Source organism: Sceloporus occidentalis, unplaced genomic scaffold (genome assembly GCF_023333645.1).
Source record: "Sceloporus occidentalis isolate IW3139 unplaced genomic scaffold, rSceOcc1.0.p SCAF_225, whole genome shotgun sequence".
NCBI classification, from domain to species: Eukaryota; Metazoa; Chordata; class Lepidosauria; order Squamata; family Phrynosomatidae; genus Sceloporus; species Sceloporus occidentalis.
In genome coordinates, this window is record NW_028317205.1 from 432,491 (window position 1) to 455,237 (window position 22,747).

General features: G+C 43.5%; 1 protein-coding gene across 1 annotated transcript; it reads left to right on the forward strand.

The window, feature by feature from the left end:
• Positions 1–5,796: 5,796 nt before the first annotated feature.
• Positions 5,797–12,217, forward strand: LOC149276763 (DNA replication licensing factor mcm2). Its single transcript, XM_089503308.1, has 16 exons — positions 5,797–5,802; positions 6,588–6,778; positions 6,857–7,026; positions 7,152–7,415; positions 7,532–7,751; positions 7,907–8,114; positions 8,274–8,408; positions 8,490–8,681; positions 8,776–8,869; positions 9,078–9,328; positions 9,439–9,565; positions 9,965–10,077; positions 10,200–10,436; positions 10,813–10,995; positions 11,307–11,462; positions 12,107–12,217. Exons 1-16 carry the CDS (start codon positions 5,797–5,799, stop codon positions 12,215–12,217), a joined length of 2,658 nt encoding a protein of 885 aa, XP_089359434.1.
• Positions 12,218–22,747: the final 10,530 nt, after the last annotated feature.

Consider the following 22,747-nt stretch of genomic DNA (forward strand, 5'->3'; position numbering starts at 1 on the left):
GGCAAGGTGTGTGTCGGATCTGATTGGAGAAGATCAGACAGGGTTTGTACCAGGAAGATTATTACATTCTAATCTTGAAAGAGTTTTCGCCAACCTCCAGCTGGGCAGGAACTCTTCCCACTCCATCCTATCTTTGGATGCCATGAAGGCTTTTCATAGGGTGGAGTGGAGTTTTTTATGGCATAGGTTACTATACTATATGCGGATGATCTATTATTGTTTCTCGAAGATACTGAAAAAATGCTCCCAATAGTGATAGACATGGTTGATAACTTTGGTAGTCTTTCAGGTCTTAAAATTAATTGGGATAAATCAACACTTCTCCCATTGAATCCAGCAAGCAGCCCCAAGGTCCAGGGGGTTAAGATTTTGAGTCAGGGGGATCCTGTGGAATACTTGGGGATTAAAATTTCGAGTAAAGTCGAGCTTTTTATGAAGCAGAATCTTATCCCATTAGGTATAAAGATACAAAAAAAGACCTGGGCTAAACTCCCATTATCGTTGGCAGATAGAGTGAGTTTAGTGAAGATGATTGTTCTCCCGCAGGTTTTGTTTATTTTGTCTCCCTCACCAGTGTGGGTTCCGGATAAATGGTTTAGAGGATTAGAAGCTGCACTGAGCAAACTTTTGTGAGGAAGAGGAAGAGTGCGTATGAAATATGCCAAGCTTACATCACCGGAGGGCGAGGGTGGTTGGGCATTACCCCATTTCAAATTATACTTTCTAGCTACGAAGATTCAGAATTTGAGGTTAGATGAATATGGAAGATTAATACGGTTTCTTTTAGAAACTAGTGGGACCTCTAACCCCATTGAAATGTTGGAGACGGATTTACAAGTGGAAGGGGAGGTTGATTATACAACTTTGGTGAAATCATATAGGAAAGTATGGCAAGAAACTAAACGTATTTGCAAAATTGAGGGAAGTTTACCCCATACACGTCTATGGCACAATTTAAAATTTAAGGAGTTTCACAAGGGTTTAGGGAGAGACTTTTGGATTAAAAAAGGCATTAATTTTGTTGGTCAGTTGTTTACTACTGGCCATATTAAGGACTTTGATGAGCTTAAATTTGAATATGGTTTGGATAATGGTCATAAATTTTGGTACAACCAATTATTACACACATATAATTATATGGAAAATAAGAAGTTTTTTTTGTACTTGAGACACATGATTTGTTTGAATTTTTACAGAAAAGGACTACAGGGAAAAAGACACTTAGTATTATTTATAAAATGTTGCTTGGAGAAATGGATATAAGGTTCCGAGATAAGATTAAAAGGAGGTGGGAAGAGGAGATTGGGGCTATTGACGAGGCCTCATGGAACCGTATTCTAATTAACACAGGGTCTTGCACTGTAAATAAACAATACCAATTCACTCAACTTACAATTATTTATCGGCTATACTACTCTCCGCATCAGCTATGGAAGGTTAATTGTAGAGACAACTCAGATTGTCCCAGATGTGGGGCCCTTAATGCGGGTTTATTGCACTTATGGTGGCAATGTGATATGATAAAAAATTTCTGGGACGATATATTTAATTTTTTTAAAAGTACATTTAATTGTAATGGCGTAATAGATCCAAAGGTTGTAATACTAGGTGATGTAGAACAGTTTGGTAGGTTAAACAAACTCTTCAAGAAAAATTTTTTTCTAGGGAGACTACTGATCTCGAGGAAATGGTTTGATAAAGGAGCCCCCGCACTACCCCAGTGGTTAAATTTGATTGACCAAATAAAACAATATGAACAATATAGAAGTGGAGAATCCAAAAAGAAAATGAGGGACTTCCAATTTACTCGGGGTCTATGGTGATATATAATTTATTTATGTATTTAATTTTTTTTATTTTTTTTCTTCCCCTTGCAGACACAGGGTGGGTTGGGAGGGGGTTATAAATTTGTGAATACTGTCTATTTGGTTTTATTGTATTTATTTATTTGATAAAAGAAATAGAGTAAAATTTAAAAAAAAAAAAAAAAAAAAAAATAATTGATAGAAAGTCCCTAGCCATAAAACAAGCCACTGCCTATAGAACAAGAGAACAAGAATAATCTAAAATTAGAAAGTTAGAGGTAATGGAAGGAACTTTTACTTTACGGGGTGGGTGGTAGATAAACAGAACAGTTTCCCAGCAGATATGGTAGAGGTTAATACTGTGAGGGAGTCAATAATAGACAGAAATCCTTTTTTTTTTTTTTTTTTAAACGGAAAACTGAAATCCTGCATACATCAAAAGTGACAGACTATAACATGTATTAGCTTCCATTTGAAGATAAAGACAGCGAGAAGAATGAGAGACTTAGAAAAGACAAAAAAAAATGAAAGTTAAATATTTGTCTTCATTCAACTCACCGCTCTTTTGATATGTTTGAGTTGGCCCACAGTCAAATACCTTACTGGAAAAAACAAAAAAAACAGGAATGTCAAGAGAAATCGCAAATAGTTTCATTTTTGGCATTTACTAAAATGAACATAAAACATTCAGACAGAAGAAAGCAGGAGCAGCTCAGATATATGGTATCTGGCATAGTGATGTGAATAGCAAACCTGGCAACACGCACAGAGAAGCCATAACTACTAATAATAATAATGATGATGCTAATAATAATGATAATAGCCTCTGCATTACGGAACGCATCTTATAGTTATTCTGACCTCACCTATTGAGGCGCGGTGAATATGGTGAATACGAGGACATGGCTCTGGAAAGTTACCCAAATGCTGAATGTTCTGCACATGTTATTAATAAAGAAGAATATTGTCGATAATGTTGTTTAGAGGTTTTCCAATCTAATGAATGGAAGTGTCATGTGACAGCGGGGGGGGGGGTGTCTGGCCAGACTCACAGGTAAACAGTGCGGACTGTAGTAGAGTTAAGAGAGGCGACCGGGGGTGGGGGGGTAAAACTGTACTACAATAAATTGGGAGGGGGCACGAGGGTGAATGAGGTGAGGAACAAGTGACCCAAGGGCAAGAGAGATACGTTTCTGCTTCCTACCTGTTACTGTCTGGCTCCTAGTCCTACCTCTCCTCCTTTCAATCAACCCCAACTATTCCGTTTCCCTTTAGTCTAAAGATCAAATGTGGATCGATCGCTCGACTGTCAGCTGAGAATCCTGCGGAGCCCCGAATGTCAGATGGAGATAAACACTTCCGGATTCCTCACTCAGTCTACTACAGTACAGGGAACGGCACGGGTCATGTGATCAGGGACTACATGAAGCGCAGGCTCCCTCTGTCCCAAATCGCAATATATATAATATATATTAACTAAACGACTTGGAGTCCCCTTATAAAAGCTTTAGTAATATTTAGAAAGAGATATTCCGGTGCAAAAAGCAGTGACCATGGTGATTGCCTCACGTTTTGCCCAGAATTGCTCTTTGTAACTATGGCCGATTATGTAAGAAGCAAGTTATGAAACGCCGGTTTATATAAGCTGTTCTTACGATCATTAATAGTTGCCCACTTTCTGCGCATGATGGGAGTTGTCACCCACAGCTGGAGTGTCAGATTTTCACTTATTTAAAGATGCCTCTCTGAGCGCCACATGATGAGCTACAGCTTCCGTGACACAAAAAGCTGATGAGGAATAATTTGAAGCACTACAGTATAAATAATCGGTTATGAAAGAGTTAATATTTAAAGGTTTCGAGGGTCAGCTAATATATAAAGCTGACATGTAAAACAACGTAAGACAATATACACTTGGTCTAATATATATTTTATGTGTATGTATATATATATATATATATATAGCCACTAATAATAATATATAATAACTCATACTGTGTATGTATATATATATATATATATAGTATATGGCTTGGCATGTTGTTGGGAAAACCCTTTTTTTTTTTTAATCTGATAACAAATGGCGGCGGGTACTGTAGAAGCAGGAATAGGTTTTTATTAGAACTCTGAGATGCTCACATTGGTAACCTTCAGTATGTGAAATATTTGCTCCAGTAAAATTATGCAACAAAACTAGAAATTGAGGTGTAAGAGAAATGGGTGAAGGTGCTCGTGCCGTTAAAAGGTCACAGAGGAACACCGTGTGCCTAATCTTCTTATGAGGCCACTGTCCCCAAAATAATACGTAGCCCCTTCCTTTTAGGGTCTTCCCGGTCTTCTCCAAAGATGTTCTTCAGGAACGCGGCTCCACGGCAGCAATTTCAGTAAATACCCAACCAAGCCCAAAAGTATGCTACGCATGAAAAAAGTGCAAGGTGGGGGCAAACAATAAAGTGCCTCTATGACCCAGCCGTATCTGCACACCAAATCCATTTGCCGGGAGGGACTCTCTCCCTGGAGTTCACTCATACTTAGGATTTCCACCTTTTCTGCCCCAACTAATGGCCAAATTTTTACTGATTACTGCCTACAAAGTGAAATAGCGACTCGGTGGGATCCCTGCTTATGCCAGGTACCAAGAATGTCAGAGTTCTAAGACGAGAGGCTGACAATCGGTTCCGCGTCACGGAGAGCTCTAGGGCTAGAGTACTGTGAATGCTCAATAACTTTGAGACACAGATTCTTTCCAAAAGAGTTGAATAAGCAGATTTTATTGCTCGTGCACACGCGGGAGTGTCATCAGCCAGACTACTCTCTCTCAATGAAAACAGCATGTCTTATATACCTTTACAAACAAGACAGCTACGTGCTAAGATCTGTCTACGTAGCAAGTGTCCTGAAATATACATACAGAAAGATACAGAAAACCATTCATCCTATTATGGTCAGTTTATATCAAAGACCATGTTTGCAGCTGAGATGATCAATCACTTCTGACCCCCCTCATTGTGGTCCTTGAATAGACTTGGTCAGTTTCTTTTAACTTACTTGGAGCAAGAAATAGCCAAACACCCGTCCACTCTTAACCTTTCATTGTACCTAGAGTCGCACAGAAAAGGACACTCAGGGTTAACATAAAAATATCTGCTGAGAAGCTGAAGGCACATATTCAATATTCACAGTACCAAAAAGATTTACAGCATCATCTTTAGCCTGGAGTCAGCAAACCAGCATCCATGAGCATCAGCTGGCAGGGTCAAGTAAGCGCTTCTGCCCCCTCCCAATGAAATATGGGGCAATTGTGAGAGAAGTGGTCTGACACGTGTGCCTACTTTTGCACAACAGTCTTCCACATTCGCACACACAGCACCAGACGGAGAGCTGGCATTTCAAGGTTGCCAATAGGCCAGGAAAACCAAAAACAGTCGGCAGGATGCAGACGGGACCCGATGGGCATCATTTCAGTTTCCGCGCAGGGTGCCTCTGTAACAAATGCCATTTACTATTATTGTTTTATATAACGCCATCATATTCCGCAGTGCTGTACATAAATTAAACATATTGCTAGGGTTTTGGGATCGTGACGGAGAAAGCAACCCAAGACAGGCAAGCGGCACAGCGGGGTAGTACAGTGGCCACCATAGATGGCATCAGCTGCTGTAGAACCTCTTGGAAGCCATAGCTGCCAGGCACCCTGCATGAATAAAATGCATTTAAGTAGCGCTGCATAGGCCCAGACATTCCAAGCGACAATGATCTCATTATCATATTCTTAATGCATATTCAGAACCTAAACACACCCTCCAGCCCCGGCTGTCTCCGTTGCGCTGCACTAAAGCCCCGCCTAGTAGGTTGATACATATTAATAAGGAAGGGGGCGGCTGTCTCTTGACTGGACAGCTTTTCGCGCGGTTATTGGGGGTCACGTGAGGGTTTCGCGCCAAACTCGCTTAGAGTGTAGGCGCAGAGCGGATACCCGGAGAGCTACAGCATGGCGGTGAGTGTATTTATAGGACAGCACTGGGTGTCACAAAAAGTGCATAGTGCGGTTTGTTAGTCCATACAGGGAACTACTCCTCGGCACCAGCGGAGCAGGCTCTCATTTGCATTGCAATAAATATCCCTGTCGCGCTCGCCATGCCTTATGGGTGAGGGTAATGTGGTATTTAGTTGTACCTCGGCCTGGTCCGCAGTTTAAAACGAAATCCCACGAATACAACATAAGTAGATCTACAGAGGAGAATAACTAAGCGTTTAAAGTGGAATTAAATCGAGTTATTAGTGTCTGTCAACGTTGTAGCTCAATAAGTATAATAGCTGTTCTGGGTATTGTCTAAATGTGGAGCAGTCACTATGGTAACTGCTGGAATAATTTTCCTGATGCCCTGGTTGTCATTGATGACCTCATCAAGCTTACTGCTTTTCTGTGGGCATCTTTTTTATTTTTTATTACTTTTTTTTTTTTTTTTTTTTATTATATACAGTGGGTACTTGGTCCCCTGACATAGGGGCCCCCAAACAGAACTATGGCAATCCCTAAAGATCCTTCTGTTTTGGACCCAACGAATGTATACAGAGCCCTTATTTACTATACTCCCCGGGGAGCTGTCAGAATCCTGCGTATGGGTAACTTATTTGCTCCATACATCTGTTTGCGTTATTGGTACAGGAGTATGATTCAGCTTAACAATGATGTAGAAACAGCGGGGTGATGACATCATAACCAGTTCCACGTGTTTGTAAAGATTGTTTTTGTGATATATGCTTTTTATTTTCTTTCAGGATTCATCAGAATCGTTCAGCGTCGCAACGAGCCCCAGGACCGGGTCAAGGCGAGGGGATGCCCTGACATCCAGCCCTGGTCGGGATCTCCCGCCTTTTGAAGATGAGTCCGAAGGACTCCTGGGTGATGAGGGTCTCCCGGTGGATGAGGAGGAGGATGGAGAGGAACTGATTGGGGATGGCATGGAAAGGTATTTAACAAAACAAGATCGGGGTTTATTAGACAAGAGCTAGGACTGGTCTTACTGATGTTTTTTTGTTTGTTTAAGGGATTACCGTCCGATCTCTGAACTGGATGTTTATGAGGCCGAGGGGTTGGATGATGAAGACGCAGAGGAATTAACAGCCAGTCAGAGGGACGCCGCGGAGCAGGCCATGAAAATACGAGATCGGGAGTCGGGGCATGACCTGGGACGCATGCGCAGGGGGCTGCTCTATGGTACGTCTAGTGCTCTATAGGTGGGGGTTACTGATGTATGTTGATCTTGCGCACATCTATTTTTTTTTTTTTTTTTTTTTTTTTCCTCTCTTGTCAGCCTTTGTAAACTTTTTATTTTCTAACAGATAGCGACGATGAAGATGAAGATCGTCCAGCTCGGAAGCGCAGAATGGCTGAGCGTGCTGCTGAAGGCGCTCCCGATGAAGATGAGGAGATGATAGAAAGCATCGAGAATCTGGAAGACATGAAAGGTTACACGGTGAGAGAGTGGGTGTCCATGGCAGCGACCCGCCTGGAGATTTACCATCGATTCAAGAACTTCCTGAGGACTCACGTTGACGAACATGGGCACAACGTCTTCAAGGAGAAGATCAGTGACATGTGTAAAGGTACGCTTTCTCCTCAAAACCTGGCTGGTGTGTCGCGGTCACCGAAACACCCGGCTGCGGAATGTAAAGATTTAAAGTACGACACGCTTTTAAGGGCGTCTGCAATCTGTTTCCAGAGAACAAGGAGAGCTTGGTGGTGAATTACGAGGATCTGGCTGCCCGTGAGCACGTCTTGGCATATTTCTTGCCAGAAGCTCCAGCAGAAATGCTCAAGATATTCGATGAGGCGGCCAAGGAAGTTGTGCTGGTCATGTACCCCAAGTATGACCGCATCGCTAGAGAGATCCACGTCCGTATATCCCACCTTCCATTGGTCGAGGAGCTGAGGTCTTTGAGGTGAGCTCCAAAGGCTTGTAATGCGGGACACAGTGTTCTGTATCTGGGGTCTGATTCCCCCCTGAAGTTGTACACTGTACAACCGTGCTATAAAAGTATTAAGCAACTGAAATTCTTTCTCTACTGATGCCGTTTATTTTTCGTGCCCACCTCAGACAGCTGCATCTGAACCAGCTAATCCGAACCAGCGGGGTGGTGACCTGTTGTACTGGCGTCTTGCCTCAGCTCAGCATGGTGAAATACAACTGTAGCAAGTGCAACTCCATCATGGGACCCTTCTTCCAATCGCAGAACCAAGAAGTGAAGCCAGGCTCATGCCCCGAGTGTCAGTCTCTGGGGCCCTTTGAAATAAACATGGAGGAGGTACGTGGCCCTCAATGCAATTGACAGAGGCTTGTGTGTAGCTGGAGCAAATGTTTTCATGGTGAACGATTTACTCGTGCAAAGTATCCAGTGCAAGTTTGGGACTGTTTAACAGGCCGAATAGAATGTAATACACTCTTTTTATATGTTCTGTGACAGACTGTGTACCAAAACTACCAGCGAATAACCATCCAGGAGAGCCCTGGAAAAGTGGCAGCAGGAAGGTTGCCACGCTCCAAGGATGCCATCCTGCTTGCGGATCTGGTGGACAGCTGTAAACCCGGAGATGACATAGTAAGTCAAATCTTAAGCTTTATGGGCAAATGATGACTTAAGCCAATGCGGACAGGCATCATGTTTGTTCTTTCTCCCTAGGAACTTACTGGTATCTACCACAACAATTATGACGGGTCTCTCAACACTTCCAGCGGTTTCCCGGTGTTTGCCACGGTTATCATGGCCAATCACATCACAAAGAGAGATGACAAGGTGGCCGTGGGAGAGCTCACAGACGAGGACCTCAAAACTATAATAGCGCTGTCCAAAGACGAACGGATTGGTGAAAGGGTGAGTTGTAAGAACGTTGCGCGCGTGTGAACTCCTGTCCGATTTGAGAGCTGTGCGTGTTTTTGTAGCGTGGCTGAAACTGCTTTTTCTGCAGATCTTTGCAAGTATGTCTCCATCCATCTATGGGCATGAAGACATCAAGAGAGCGTTGGCACTTGCTCTGTTCGGAGGGGAAGCAAAGAACCCAGGTAGGTGGTTTTTATGGTTTTCATTGGCCAAGCACAGATTTATTGTTTCCTAAGCCTAAACTTTAACAAAAAAAACCCACAACATTAGAATAAGTGTACCGATATCCCAGGCTGAAAAATAATTTGTGGGTTCTTGCATTTTCTCGGTATGCTGATTAGTGTGACTGATCGTTATAAAATTCTTGTTATTTACATCTTTCTCACCCAGGTGGCAAACACAAGGTCAGAGGGGACATCAATGTGTTGCTGTGCGGTGACCCGGGTACAGCAAAGTCCCAGTTTCTTAAGTACATTGAGAAAGTAGCCAGCCGAGCCGTGTTCACCACCGGACAGGGAGCTTCCGCTGTGGGTCTGACTGCCTATGTGCAGCGCCATCCGGTCACGAAGGAGTGGACGTTGGAAGCTGGAGCTCTCGTTTTGGCAGACAGAGGAGTGTGCCTGATTGATGAATTTGACAAGGTAGGTGCCAAAATATCCCGGCCTGCTAGTCTAAGCATACACCTAAAAAAAAATTAAAAAAAAAAAAATTTGAGGTTAAACTTCATTCTGTTTTAATTTTGCTCTTATAGATGAATGACCAGGACAGAACCAGTATCCACGAAGCCATGGAACAGCAGAGTATTTCCATCTCCAAAGCCGGCATTGTCACCTCCCTGCAGGCTCGATGCACCGTCATAGCCGCTTCAAACCCTATTGGTACGTCAACGCCATGGGGGATCAGATGGTCTTTAGAGACCCAACAGCGCTGATGCAGCTCTCAAAAGGATTAGTGTCAAAAAGCACCCGGCAGAGATTGCTGTGGTTCATTGCCATACTGGTTACAGGGTCCTGTGCTTTTAAAACAGGTTTGATTCAGAGTTTCCAGTTTGTGTAATAGGGAAGCCGGAAAATGGACATTGTGTATCCACACTATATAAAGAAAAGCAAGAGACAGGATAACTTTTGTCTATTTGTTAAACCAAGAGCTTGTAGGTATTTTAATCCGGCTGTTAAAATGGGGACCATTTGATAACTTTTGCCCCATGGACTAGTAAATACCACAAAAAAACGTTTATTAACACAACGGACTGTTCAGTATTTTTCTCTGGTTTCCAGGCGGCCGCTATGATCCTTCATTAACCTTTTCGGAGAATGTGGATTTGACAGAACCCATTGTGTCTCGGTTTGACATCCTTTGTGTCGTGAGGGACACGGTGGATCCTGTTCAGGTACTTGATTTTACTTCTGTTTGTTTTAAACCTGCCCCCAATGCTGTGTTTCAGTGAAATATCTTTACTTATGGGTTATGAGTTAAGGTGTAATGCTGGGTACGGTCTGTCTTGGCTCTTAGGATGAAATGCTTGCAAGGTTTGTGGTGGGAAGCCACATAAAGCATCACCCGAACAATAAAGATAGTGGAGATACAGAGGAGTTGGTGTTGCCCAATACGTTTGGAGTTGAACCATTACCCCAGGAGTTACTAAGAAAGTACATCATGTATGCCAAGGAGAAGGTTCGCCCTAAACTGAACCAAATGGATCAAGATAAAGTGGCAAGGATGTATAGTGATCTAAGGAAGGAATCTATGGTATGTAGGTTACTTTGTTGGTCATCCCTTGCTGATGGGCTTGTGCCATAAACATGTGGCTATAATCTGTAGGTGAATTTAATATCTTTGAAAAAATAACCGTTCTTTAATGCTTTTGTAGTTTGGATGTTGAATGCATTCTACTCAACCACTAGATGGCGCAGTCGTTTTTGTTGTAATGGCCTCTCCTGAGTCTAGGGAGTAATTTAATAAATTTTGGATTTCTGCCCTTGCAGAACTCTCTAGCCACCATTGACATTCAAACCGTTAAACGCATTTAACTACTTAGATGTCTGAAGTTCAGGTACGCTTCTCTTGCGCATGAATTCATCCTGCGCTGACCGGCCTCCCTTGGTCTCTCTCTTCTTACGCATAGGCAACCGGAAGTATCCCAATCACGGTGCGACACATTGAGTCCGTGATCCGCATGGCGGAGTCTCATGCACGCATGCACCTGCGAGATTACGTGGTGGAAGATGACGTGAACATGGCGATCAGGGTCATGCTCGAGAGCTTCATCGATACTCAGAAATTCAGTGTCATGAGGAGCATGAGAAAGGTGAGACGGCTTTGTCTGTAACTTTTCCATAGAATGGTTTTGCCGCATCTCCTCTTTAAATGCCTATATCCAGCACCAATGCTATGTGAAGCAGCCAAGTCCTGCTCCTTCTGCAGCGTATGCTGGAGTAACAATGGCAGTAAATGTGGCTGGCTTTAAGTCTGAAAAAAGGGATATTATATGGGAAAAGTAACCATTTACGCTCTAACTACAAACTATATTCATCTTTTGCTACTGTGAGACAAGTCTTTATTAGTCTGCTTTTTCAGTCTTTTTATTTATTTATTTTTATTCTTATTATTTTTAAACAGACATTTGCACGTTACCTGGCATTCCGAAGGGACAACAATGAATTGCTGCTGTTTATTCTAAAGCAACTGGTGGCAGAACAGGTCACTTACCAGAGAAACCGATACGGTGCCCAACAAGACACCGTAGAAGTATCTGAGAAAGATCTGGTAGAAAAGGTAAGGCTGCTGCTCCTTTTTGTGATGTTTGAGCTCTCTGTATCGCCTTCGGTCTCCCAGCTCGAAATAACTTTTTAGTCTAAGAATCCTTGTTAATCCTAAAAAAAAAAAAAGTTTCCTTGAAAGAAGTAATGTTTTTAGAAGTCTTAATGGGTTAACATTTGCACCCTTGGCGGTTCTTTAAATTTAATAAGCTCCATAAATAAAACCACTGCACTCAGCAGATTAATTTGTCTGGGGACGTCCTGCCAGGGAGTTCGCATAGATCGTGTTTGGCTTCGCCACGCAAATAAATCGGAGTTGTGTTGCCAATTCGGGCTTCTGTTTGTATGAGAAAGTTGACAATTTAGAGGAAATCTCCGCAACTTTGTATGTTTCTGTGCACTTCTCACAGTATGTTATGCTAAACAAAGCAGAATTTACAGAATTCCTTTCTGCCAATGCATGTCTACATCTAGCTTACCAAAAGTCGGCAAAAAAGCATTAACTGTCCTGTTGCCCCTTTTAACCCCTTCATGACAAAGCCTGTACATGTACAGGCTCACAATGCGTCTTAAGGGGTTTTGATTTTTTCTTAAGCTCATTGCAACATTTTTATAGTTTTTATGTAATTGCATTAAAATGAAATTTTTCATTAATTTTAGGCTCGTCAGATTAACATCCACAACCTCTCGGCGTTTTACGACAGCGAGTTGTTTAAGATGAACAGGTTCTCGCACGACGTGAAGAAAAAGCTAATCGTTCAGCAATTTTGAGACTGGACTTTTCATTGTAATTCTGACGTCCCCACCGACGACCTTTTCCGCTTACATTAGACTGTTTCAGAGTCTATCGCAGGAGCTGCGCTTACTGTCTCATATGGACCCCCGGAAGGGCTTGTTGGGGCAATTGTGTTGGTTTGAGGAGGGTCCCTGTATGTAAATACTGGTTGGAAACCAAAAAGCTGTATCTAATGGATAATTCCTCAGACATTGCTCCCCCCCCCCCCCAAAATTGTTATACTTGTGGCAATTTAAAAACTTTTCCATGGAATATATTCCTGAGCCTGACGCCTTTCTTCTAGTATTAGTGCCAGCGGTCTGTCAGATGTTTTGCAGGAACCTCATTATTTTTGTATAGTGAATAAAGTAATTTGTAATTGTTTTTTCTAATGAAATATAAGCAGTTTTCTTGTCGCCATGTTGCGTGATTATTTCCGATGTCCTATAGGTGGGTGAAAAGGGGCCGTGTTTCCCTTGATAATGTAATGGGACTTTAGAAATTAAGTCAGTGCTACTGAGAAGTATTGATATGTTTATACTTTTGTTTCACCCATTCAAACAAATGCATCTGGAGTGCGGTATTTACGACGACCAAGCGCTGAGTGCTATGTCCGAGACGTTGCTATGGTAACTCGGTTGCCTTTTAAGAGAATCTTTTCTTTGTGGTCTTGCGAGGAATCGGCTTGAGTTCTCGTATACATCGCGCAGTTTCTTGTAGGGTGAGCGCTTGCTGTGGTTTTGCATAGATTTATAAAAATAAAAATAAATCCTATTTGAAAAGTAAATAATCCCGTAGCCTCACGTCTTCAAGGATATGGATGTCAATCTTGGTACCGCTACACATTGAGCTTTAGCTTTTAATGGTAATTCCCATTTTAAATCGGGCTTTAAACTTTTTTTATTTTTATTTTGCTTCATTGATAAAATTGCAAATATCTTCTGTCATTTTGCTAATTAAAGTTTCTGGAATGCCAAGAAAAGGAGCAAAATAACTTATAGATTAGAGGACCGATTAAAAGAGTCCTCCTATAACGATACCCTTTGCTGCTTTCATTAAGCTTAGTGTTTTGCCAACTTTTTTTAGCGTGATTAAGCAAAAAAAAGTTTTTATGCAGACAATAAATGGACTCTAATCAATATAGACATTAAATCTGGATTCTGTGCCCTTTGCCTGAAGCATTGTTTACGCCAGACCTGGGCAAAGCACGGCCCGCGGGCCACATCCGGCCCGCTGAATAGCTCGGACCGGCCCGCAAAGAGTGTCCTGGTGACTCACCAATGAGTCCGGTGTCCCCCCCCCCGCCCCGGTCACTTACCTTAAACTCCTGTGTTGGAAGCGTTTGTCTCGGGTGCCGGCGCTTTACGCTGGGCGCCGGCATATGACGTCAGACGCCGGCGATCAGCAGTGAAGCGCCGGCACCCGAGACAAACGCCTCACGCTTCCAACACAGGAGTTTAAGGTAAGTGACCGGGGCGGGGAGATCCTGAGAAGGGGGGGTTAGGGAGTTAGAGGGGAGATACTGAGAAGGGGGGGTTAGGGAGTTAGAGGGGAGATACTGAGAAGGGGGGTTAGGGAGGGAGGTCTTACTGTGTGTGTGTGTCTTACTGTGTTTGTGTGTGTGTGTCACTGTGTGTGTGTGTATCTTACTGTGTCTGTGTGTGTGTCTCACTGTGTCTGTGTGTGTCTTACTGTGTCTGTCTTACTGTGTCTGTGTGTGTCTCACTGTGTCTGTGTGTGTCTCACTGTGTCTGTGTGTGTCTCACTGTGTCTGTGTGTGTCTCACTGTGTCTGTGTGTGTCTTACTGCGTGTGTCTTACTGTGTTCATAGCTTATTCAGTTATTGTAATAAATATTTTAGCCCATTTTTTAGCTCAAAATATTTTTTCCTTTTTTTTCTCCTCTAAAATCTAGGTGCGTCTTATCAGCAGGTGCGTCTTATAGAGCGAAAAATACGGTATGCACTCCGAAGCCTTGTTCATTTTGTTCACTTCTGTGCTGTGCTAATAGTTATTCAGGCCTTACTTATTCAAGCACCTCTACCAATGACGTAGGCTTGAATAACTTTATTAAACAGCACATAAGTTAACAAAATGGACAAGGCTTCGGAGTTTGTAGTTTGTAGAGGTCTGGCCCTCTAAAACCATTCCAATTTCTCATGTGGCCCCATGGGAAAATTAATTGCCCACCCCTGGTTTACGCGGATGTCTGTAGGCTAATTTTATACAGCAAGAAAATAGCAGATGGCTAATTAGAGGGGAAACTACACCGATCTACTAAATCAGGTCACCGTAATGTGCTGTCTGGCTGAGGAAAAGCCCTGCTGCTCGGTATAAATGTAATAAAGACGCAGTCAGGGGAAATTAGTGTATAAAAGGTCTATTTTGAAATAGGTTAAGGAACAGAGCTGGATGGGTTTTTAGCACTGTAACGTTTAATTGTTGAGGCGTTAAGATGGGCACCATCTTAGCCACCCTCTGTGCTTTGATACCTAATAAAAATTAAGGGATTCTCCCACAGGCTCTTTGGCAGCTAACAGGTTAATTGCTGGTTCTATAAATGATAATACTTGTAATGTCTTCCAATACATGGCCAAGTTCGATAAAAGTAGGATGTTGACTTCATTAAGGAAAGTGCCCTGATCCGGCAGTCAGGGTGGTAAATGGTTTATGACTTGTTCTCTAATCCTGATGTACAAGGCGATTTGCCGGAGGGGCAGGCTCTAGGACCGTGAGGGAGCCGTGGAGAGATGCGGGCAGACACTGCACCAGCCCTGCAGGCAGGAGGGGAGCGTCTCCAGCGGATAGGGGTGATGGGCAAGGGGGCAACTCGAGCTTACATGGGTGACTAAAAGGCACCAATTCCAGGCTAGGCTTGTGAGGAGGAGATGCAACAGGGTGTGAGATTAAATAGCTGGGGTGTGATTACAGGGAAATACACCACCTTTATACCCCAGGTCAGCCAACCTCACCCTGTATAACTGCCCCTGAATGCCATCATCTGCATAGAGCAGCATCCAGAAACCACTGGATTTATACCCCGGAGCGTAACCCCCAATCCTTACGTGTGGAATTCCAAAAACAGGATCACAGCACTGCATTTGAGATCATTACGCAGCAGCTACCCATCAGAGACGCCCCCCCCACATTACACAGCAGAGACACCCCCCCCACATTACACAGCAGAGACCCCCCACACACACACATTACACCACAGTTAACCATCAGAGACCCCCCACGTTACACAGCAGATACCCATTAGAGACCCCCACACACACATTACACCGCAGTTAACCAGCAGAGACACCCCCCACACACACATTACACAGCAGAGACCCCCACTTCATATAACTTGGAGCTGTGTATTTGCCAGATGCTGCTCGCATGCTTGTGAAGTATAACATTTAAAGGGACAGCCCTTTACAGCCAGGCAGCCGGACTCCACCTACAGTTGTGATTCTCCTGGAGACTGCTGAGTCCACACTGGCCCAGAGCTTCACGGAGAGACTTTGGAGAACATCTAAGAGACACCAAGACGAGATCTGGCATTTCGTGCCCATCCCTGGGAAGCAGAGATGCCCTCTGCCCAGAAGGTGTGCCAGCACTGACGTCAATATGCTTCTGCCAAGGCATCTATTTTTGGGTAAGCTCAGCACCCCATCATTTGTTGCATTACCTAAATTTACTCTTTGCCGCAGCGAAACGCTCTTCGTTTTATGCATATAAGATTAAAAAACTATGCAGGGATCTGAGAACCTGCGACTCTCGCCCTTTAAAATAAGAAATTACAATTTGCATGCCTGTCTCATTTACAGCCCCGGAGAAGAAGATGAGAAATGTGTAAAACCAGACAATGTAAAATGTTTTGATGAAGACAGGGTATTTTTTTTCCGATTGTTTGCAATTATTAAGCACTGGATCCGATGACACCGACTTCATTTGCAGAAGTTGAATTTTTTCCCCTTATATTCCATAAGCCTACGTTATATCGCAAGCTCTTTTCTGCCAGGGCGGCCGTCCCTACGATAGGAAACAAGCGGATATTTAATGCCCCGGACGGCAGCCGCTGTTGGTTCAGGACCTGCTGGTTTTGTTGATTTTGTCTGAGGTTGTGTTTTGTGTAATGAGATTAAAATCCTCGGTGGCTGCTAGAGATTCATCGTCCTAAACAGGCCCTGGAGGATCACGCAAATTAATTCATGTGTGTGTGCGTGACACTTACACGCTGTCTCCCATTAGGCGGTGCAGCGTGGCGTCTGCAACCGAGAAGAACTGGGAAGACTCCCCATCCACAGAAATAAACATACGGCCACGCTTAATGAACCTAAATATTTATGCCACGGCGCACATGTCTTAACGTAGAATTAAAATATAAGGAACTGTGAATGTAAATATAGATATCATACCCAGCGAACATTCTGAGCTCCTAGAAAAGAGAGACATCAGGGGATCTATTGACCTATAGCAATACAATTTACAAATAATACAGAATTTCTTTTGGATGGAATGGGTTATAAATACAATATTACCAGTTTTAAATAAGGATTAAACTAGTGATCACAATGCCAAATGTAATTTATGTAATAAACATATTTTTATGAATACTATCCTGGTTCTTTGTAGGGTTCCTCTGTTTTCTTTCTGTTGATGCCGAGGAACCCCATTCTGAAGGATTTTCGTCCACCTCGCTGCTGGACTTTCCCTTATCCCAGCTGAGGGGGTTGGATTCTGATGACCATGACGGCGAGGGGTACCAGGAGCCAGATCCTATGCAGGAGTTTCTCCACTCACATCAAGGTTCGGGCTTCTCCAGTGAGGAGACAGAAGAGACCTCAATATTGCAGTCTGCTCAGTTTTTTGAGGATGATGAGGAAAGGCACCTGAATGGAAGCAGTGAAGGCCACGCGGAGGTCCAGACAGGTCAGTGGAGTGAAATCAACAGGTGATAATGACAAAAGGACAGGTTGAGCATGAAGACCTCTCCAAACTAAAAGTGAGGATTTATATAGTAATTTGAACAGGAGAATTCTGTCTCTTTGGTAAACCTAGACCAGCGAAAATGTTAAAACCTACAGTATAAAAATAATTTCCTGAATTTCATAAAACTGTTACGTGGCAGCTGGGAGAGATTTGTGGATCTTCTATTCAACAACAGCTAGAGAGCCTTCTTCAGAGGGAAAGCTCTCCTGTACCACCACTTTGATTGAGCTCTTACTGTGTAACGTTAATCATCTACCACCTCTGAGGTTAGGTACTGTCAATGCCATAAAAAAGTGAAACTAAGGCTTTTCGTAATATTAAAGAATGGCTCTTACATGGACACATTTATTGATATAACATGGACTCCAAATCGACCCAAGTGCCACTTTAATTGATCTAAAATCCATTACTTTTTTTATCTGATTGTTGCAGATAACCCAACTCATGCCACCAGCTACGAAACCATCCAGGAAGAAACTAGAAACAGAAGCAGTCACACTAATGAAAATCCAGAAGCTCCTACGTCTTTGTGGCCTATAGAGTCAAGAGAGGTACCGAGGCAAGTGTCCCCTGATACCAGGACCATAGCAGAGAAGGGAACTATGCAGCCAACAACACTGAAGGATGAGATATCGCCAACTCCAGAACAAGAGTGGACAATATCCGCGCTCATATCTGCTGCTCCTATACAGTCAACGACCAAATCATCTAGGAAGTCCAAGAAACATTCAGCGTCCAGGAGCCACCACGTCAACCGCGAAGTCTTGCCCCAGCCAGAACATCATGTGGTTTCCCAAGGTGCGAATCCTCATGCAGGGCACAGGGCTGAGGGTGATGGAAGCGTGGTACCCCAAGATGAAGAAGAAGAAAAGATGAATCCTCCGATGCAGTCCACACTACAGGACAAGGACAACGCACAAAGAGATGTTCCTACGGTGGTACCATTGGGCTCGGAGCAGGTAACTGCTTCAAAGGCATGTTTGTATCTTCTACAGCTACATCTGGATAAAATGGGTCCAAGAGAAAATGGAGGGGGAGACAGGGAGGAAAGGCAGACAAGCCACAGTGTCCTCTCATTCTGCTTCTCCTCCAGATTAAAGGACGAGTGATCTTTCCATTTCTAAAAGTCACGTCACTTGTTTCTTCTCAGGTGATTTGCAACGACTGGATTAATCTGGCCGGAAAAAATTATGTTATTCTCAACATGTTGGATGACATTGATTGTGTAAGTAACGATGCTTCTTAGGGTTACAATTCATCGTTGCCCTTAGTTACACACTACTCCCATTTTTCACATGCGCAAAGCCCGTTTTGCTTTGAACCTGTCTTTGTGCATGACCAGTAACTGAACTGGCAAAGAGTCAAGGTTTGGCTGACCAGACCAGCCTCGGGCAGTTGGCAGCTATTGCTGAAGAGCTTTTAGTGGCGGTACACAGCCCTGCCTGTGCAAATTACGCCCTTCAATCTACAGGGCCTGCCCGAGAGTTACTGGTCGCCATGGAAACAGGCGGCTGTCTCTATTAACCATCTCCAGGGTCTCTACATCGCCATGGAAACAGCAGACATGATTAGATGTCCATAGAGGGAGGGAGACGTATTAAACTGCTCGGTGACCTTTTCTTTTGTGAATTGACCCTCTCCTTTCTGGGCCTAAATAGTGAAAATCATGATATTTATTTTTTTTTAAATGAGGGGTTCTGGTTAACCCTTTCCTGAGACAGAGGTTACCTTTTGAATTTCGGTTGTTTGCCAATGGAACTGTATGTAGAACCAGATTCTTAGTTGATTATAAGCCAAAATTTCCCCAAAAAACAAACCAGAATGACAATTATATTTACGGTATGTCCTAAACTTGTGTTTTTTTAAATATATTTAACAGGAACAGTTTAGGTGGCAGAACGGGCAGCAGCTGCTGTCACTTCTGGAAAAAGCTCTCTCTTGGAAGGCAGAGACCCCCCAAAAAGACTGGGTGATATCCCTGAGCAAGCCCAACGAGAATGACAATCATCTGCTAATGACCATCACAGAGGAGCAACGTGAGTCCCCTGTACATACACAACACAATGTGCCACAAGCGACACTACCACGGGCAAAAGACCAACAAAGTTACCTTATAACACACAACACATGCGCTGAGCATCGCCCTGCCTGTCCGGTGAAAACCCACCAAAGCAAAGCCACAAACGGGGCGCATAAAGGAGCCACTCGTGGTCCTGAGGAAGTCCTTTAGACAACATGGTGGTCATATTCCACCATATTTCCATAGTGGCTTAAAATCTTATAATTGGGGTACAACTGCCATCTGCCACCCCCCCAGATGGGCCGTCACCCATAATCCCCCACGGTTCTTATATCCACGCAAACCTAAAGCAATCATGCGCCAGACATTGTGCGGATTGAATTCATGGGAGCACGTGTAGCACACGTTGGTGAAGATTTAATGACCATCCAAATATTTGATGGGGATTTCATTACCGAAAGGCAAAACTGACTCATTAAAATGAGAAGCAGTTGCATGCATTTAAACTTTTCCTCCGAGACCCCATAAAAATGAGTTATAAAGTACAGGAGCCATAAAAGTCTAGAGAAACGGGGTAGAACTTTGCTCCGCAAGGGTTGTAAACACACAGGGAGGTAGGATAGTATCGTAACGCTCACACGATGTTAATTGGTCAATTATGTTTTAATTAGAGGAATCATAAAATTCTCTCTCTGGTGTGTGTGTCAGCGCTTCCATATTTTGGAATTCTCTGCGTAGCTCGAATTCTGTATCGCTGAACGTGTATTAACGGAATTCCTGCAAATTCGATTTGTCTTCTCTCCCGAATTCTAGGTGTAGTCCCTATTAAAGACGTCTTCACTGCCTTGGAGGACATAGAAAGGAGTCTCACAGAGGTGAGGACTGTTCTCATCCATTGGCGATATAAAGCTATACAATAATACGAAAAAGGTCTCAGCCTTTATGGAAGGTAGTCAGAAAGTGGATTAGAAAATTGGTTCCTGAAATGCGGTCTTCTTCTCTGTAGATCGGCATTCAAAGTTATTCCACCACAGTCGTCTGTGAACCAGACCTGGACCTCCCCCGGAGTGATTACGGCAAACTCTTCATCGTTTTGGTCATCATTGGATCCATATGCGTAATGATCATAATAGCCGGAAACATCTATATCTGCTGGCAGAGACGCTTGCCCAAACTCAAGAACATGGTGAGTCCATTAATTATTCCCCGCTAGAACCCAAACAAATGGTTATGGTATTTAAAAAAAAAAAAAAAAAAATTGAAAAATAATTCCTAATCATGTAAAGTCTTATCTCGTTTAATTGAATAAACGTGTTTTCTTTGTCTATTTCTTGGATCGTTTACGTAACCACTTCTCCCATAAGAAAGAGTGAGCATCGTGGTGATGTTGAGCGACCTGTTGGCTACTCGTAGTATAAGTCGGAATTTTGTAGGCATGACAACAGATTGGGTTATTTCACTAACCTCCTGCCTTTTTTTTGTGCTTCCAGAAGAAGGAGCTGCACTTTGTTGAAAATGGTTGCCACGATAACCCAACGCTGGATGTCGCGATGGACGCCCAGTCGGAGATGCAAGAAAAGAAGCCAAGCGTGAATGGTGGCACGTCTCACCGGGTCGATGGCTGGCAGACCCTCATCAACAGTAGCGGCAAGGAAGAGGCTGAAGTGATTGAGGAAGATACCCACCTGTAGAGACCGATCAAGCCAGCGGCCCACCAGAGTTTGTAGATCGCATTCGGCACCTTAAATTCATAGATTTTCAGTTTGCGAGCGCTACATGCTGCTTTGTTAATAAACCCATCAGAATGAATGCCAAGAACATTCTACGCCAGCGGATTAACTAATACATTTCCAAAAAGTGCCCCTTCCCATACTGCCCTTAGTTATGTGCCCTATAGCCGTTCCCAAGAAGCACAGGGTTAGAAACCCAAACTCATAGTCCATTCTTTAGCAAAATACAACATGGTGTGGTTCCAAGATAGTAGACATGGCACACGTACAATGGTGCCCAACCCAGTCCTCAGGGCACATCAACGGGGCAATATTTCGTAATTACCACATTGTATTGCAGTAGGAAGATCCATACCATCGTTGTGTCTTGAGGACTAGGTTGGAATATAGTGGTTTAGGGCACTAGGGTGAGTATGTGCTCACCCTCCAACCAGTTCCCGCACATTAGCAGCATTAGTCTTTGTGCCTAGAGCCCCCAGGGATATACACCCAGCCCTGTAAGATTTCTTACAAGTTCTAGATTGGGCTGCATTACTTATGCGTGTCATTCCCTCTTTCTCGTCTGAGACACCACGTCCGCCTACCTAATGCCTACTCCTAGACTTATGGAGTGGTTTTATATAGTATTTCTGCCTATCGGCGAATACATTCCATGTTGTCTTTCCAAGCGACCAGTAATTAATTCATTGTATGTAACACAAATGTTGTTGTTTATGGCACTTAATTAGTCCAAAGATCAGCTGGGTATTTTTCCAAAGCATTTAGGGGCTGTTCTGATCCCCAGGGTCATGAAAGTATTAGATTGCTCTGGAGATCTGTAACGTGACATTAAGAACATAAGATCACACGTGGAGCAATCACAATGGACATTGTAGTAATGAACTGCATTCAGCACTTTTATTATTTATTTTTCATTGATTAGTATGGCACCATCATAGTCCGTAGCGCTGTACAGTGGGCAAGCAGTGCATCACATAATAATTTGGATTTACAGAAACAGAAGGTGAGGAGCGCTCAAAGGAGCTTACAATCTAGAAGTAGAATGTTTCTTTAAGGTTACTACAGTCTAAGATCTAAAAGCTTAGGGAGTGTCCAACACAGAAACATTTCACCAAAACCTCTTCATTCCAAACCCAAAGAATCCCCTCGGAGCCCAATTTTATTTTATTGCTTAACTCGCCTTTCCTCAAATTCCAAATCCAGAATTCTTTTAATACTCACTTGTAATTAATTGTCAGTTCCCGATGATGCCTCTTTTCGGAATGTACATTTTTATTAACAGGGCCGAACTGGCGGTGACGGGCATCCCAGGGGGTGGATGATCGCGTAAGTGAGGCTGACGGTGGGATATGCACAGGGCGAAGGAACGCCTGAAACTCTCCACCCAGGTGAATCTCCGGATCATGGGGGTGGCGTTTAGGCATGGCCCAATCCCGCCCATTTCCCCTCCCACCCCTTACAATTTTAATGTGTTTGGGTCTAGCAACGCCCACAACGTCACCGGCACTGCTCAGTCCCATCAGTCGGCCCGCCCAGTGATGTCAGTGGGCCGCTCACTGGTGTCAGCAGACCCGACCCGTTGACATCGTCGGCCTTGCCCACCCGCACGTAGCTTGCGGCCGGGCATATCCAGCCTCTGGGGGGGATTCCTGTCAATGTGCTATTTTAGGAGTGCAAAAAAGTTAAGTTAATGTAAAGGAATGATCTAGAACCCAAATATTTAAAGCATGCGCCGCATATCAATCAACCTTCAGCACTGAACATGACCAGAGCACCTTAATTATCCCTCCGTAGGCG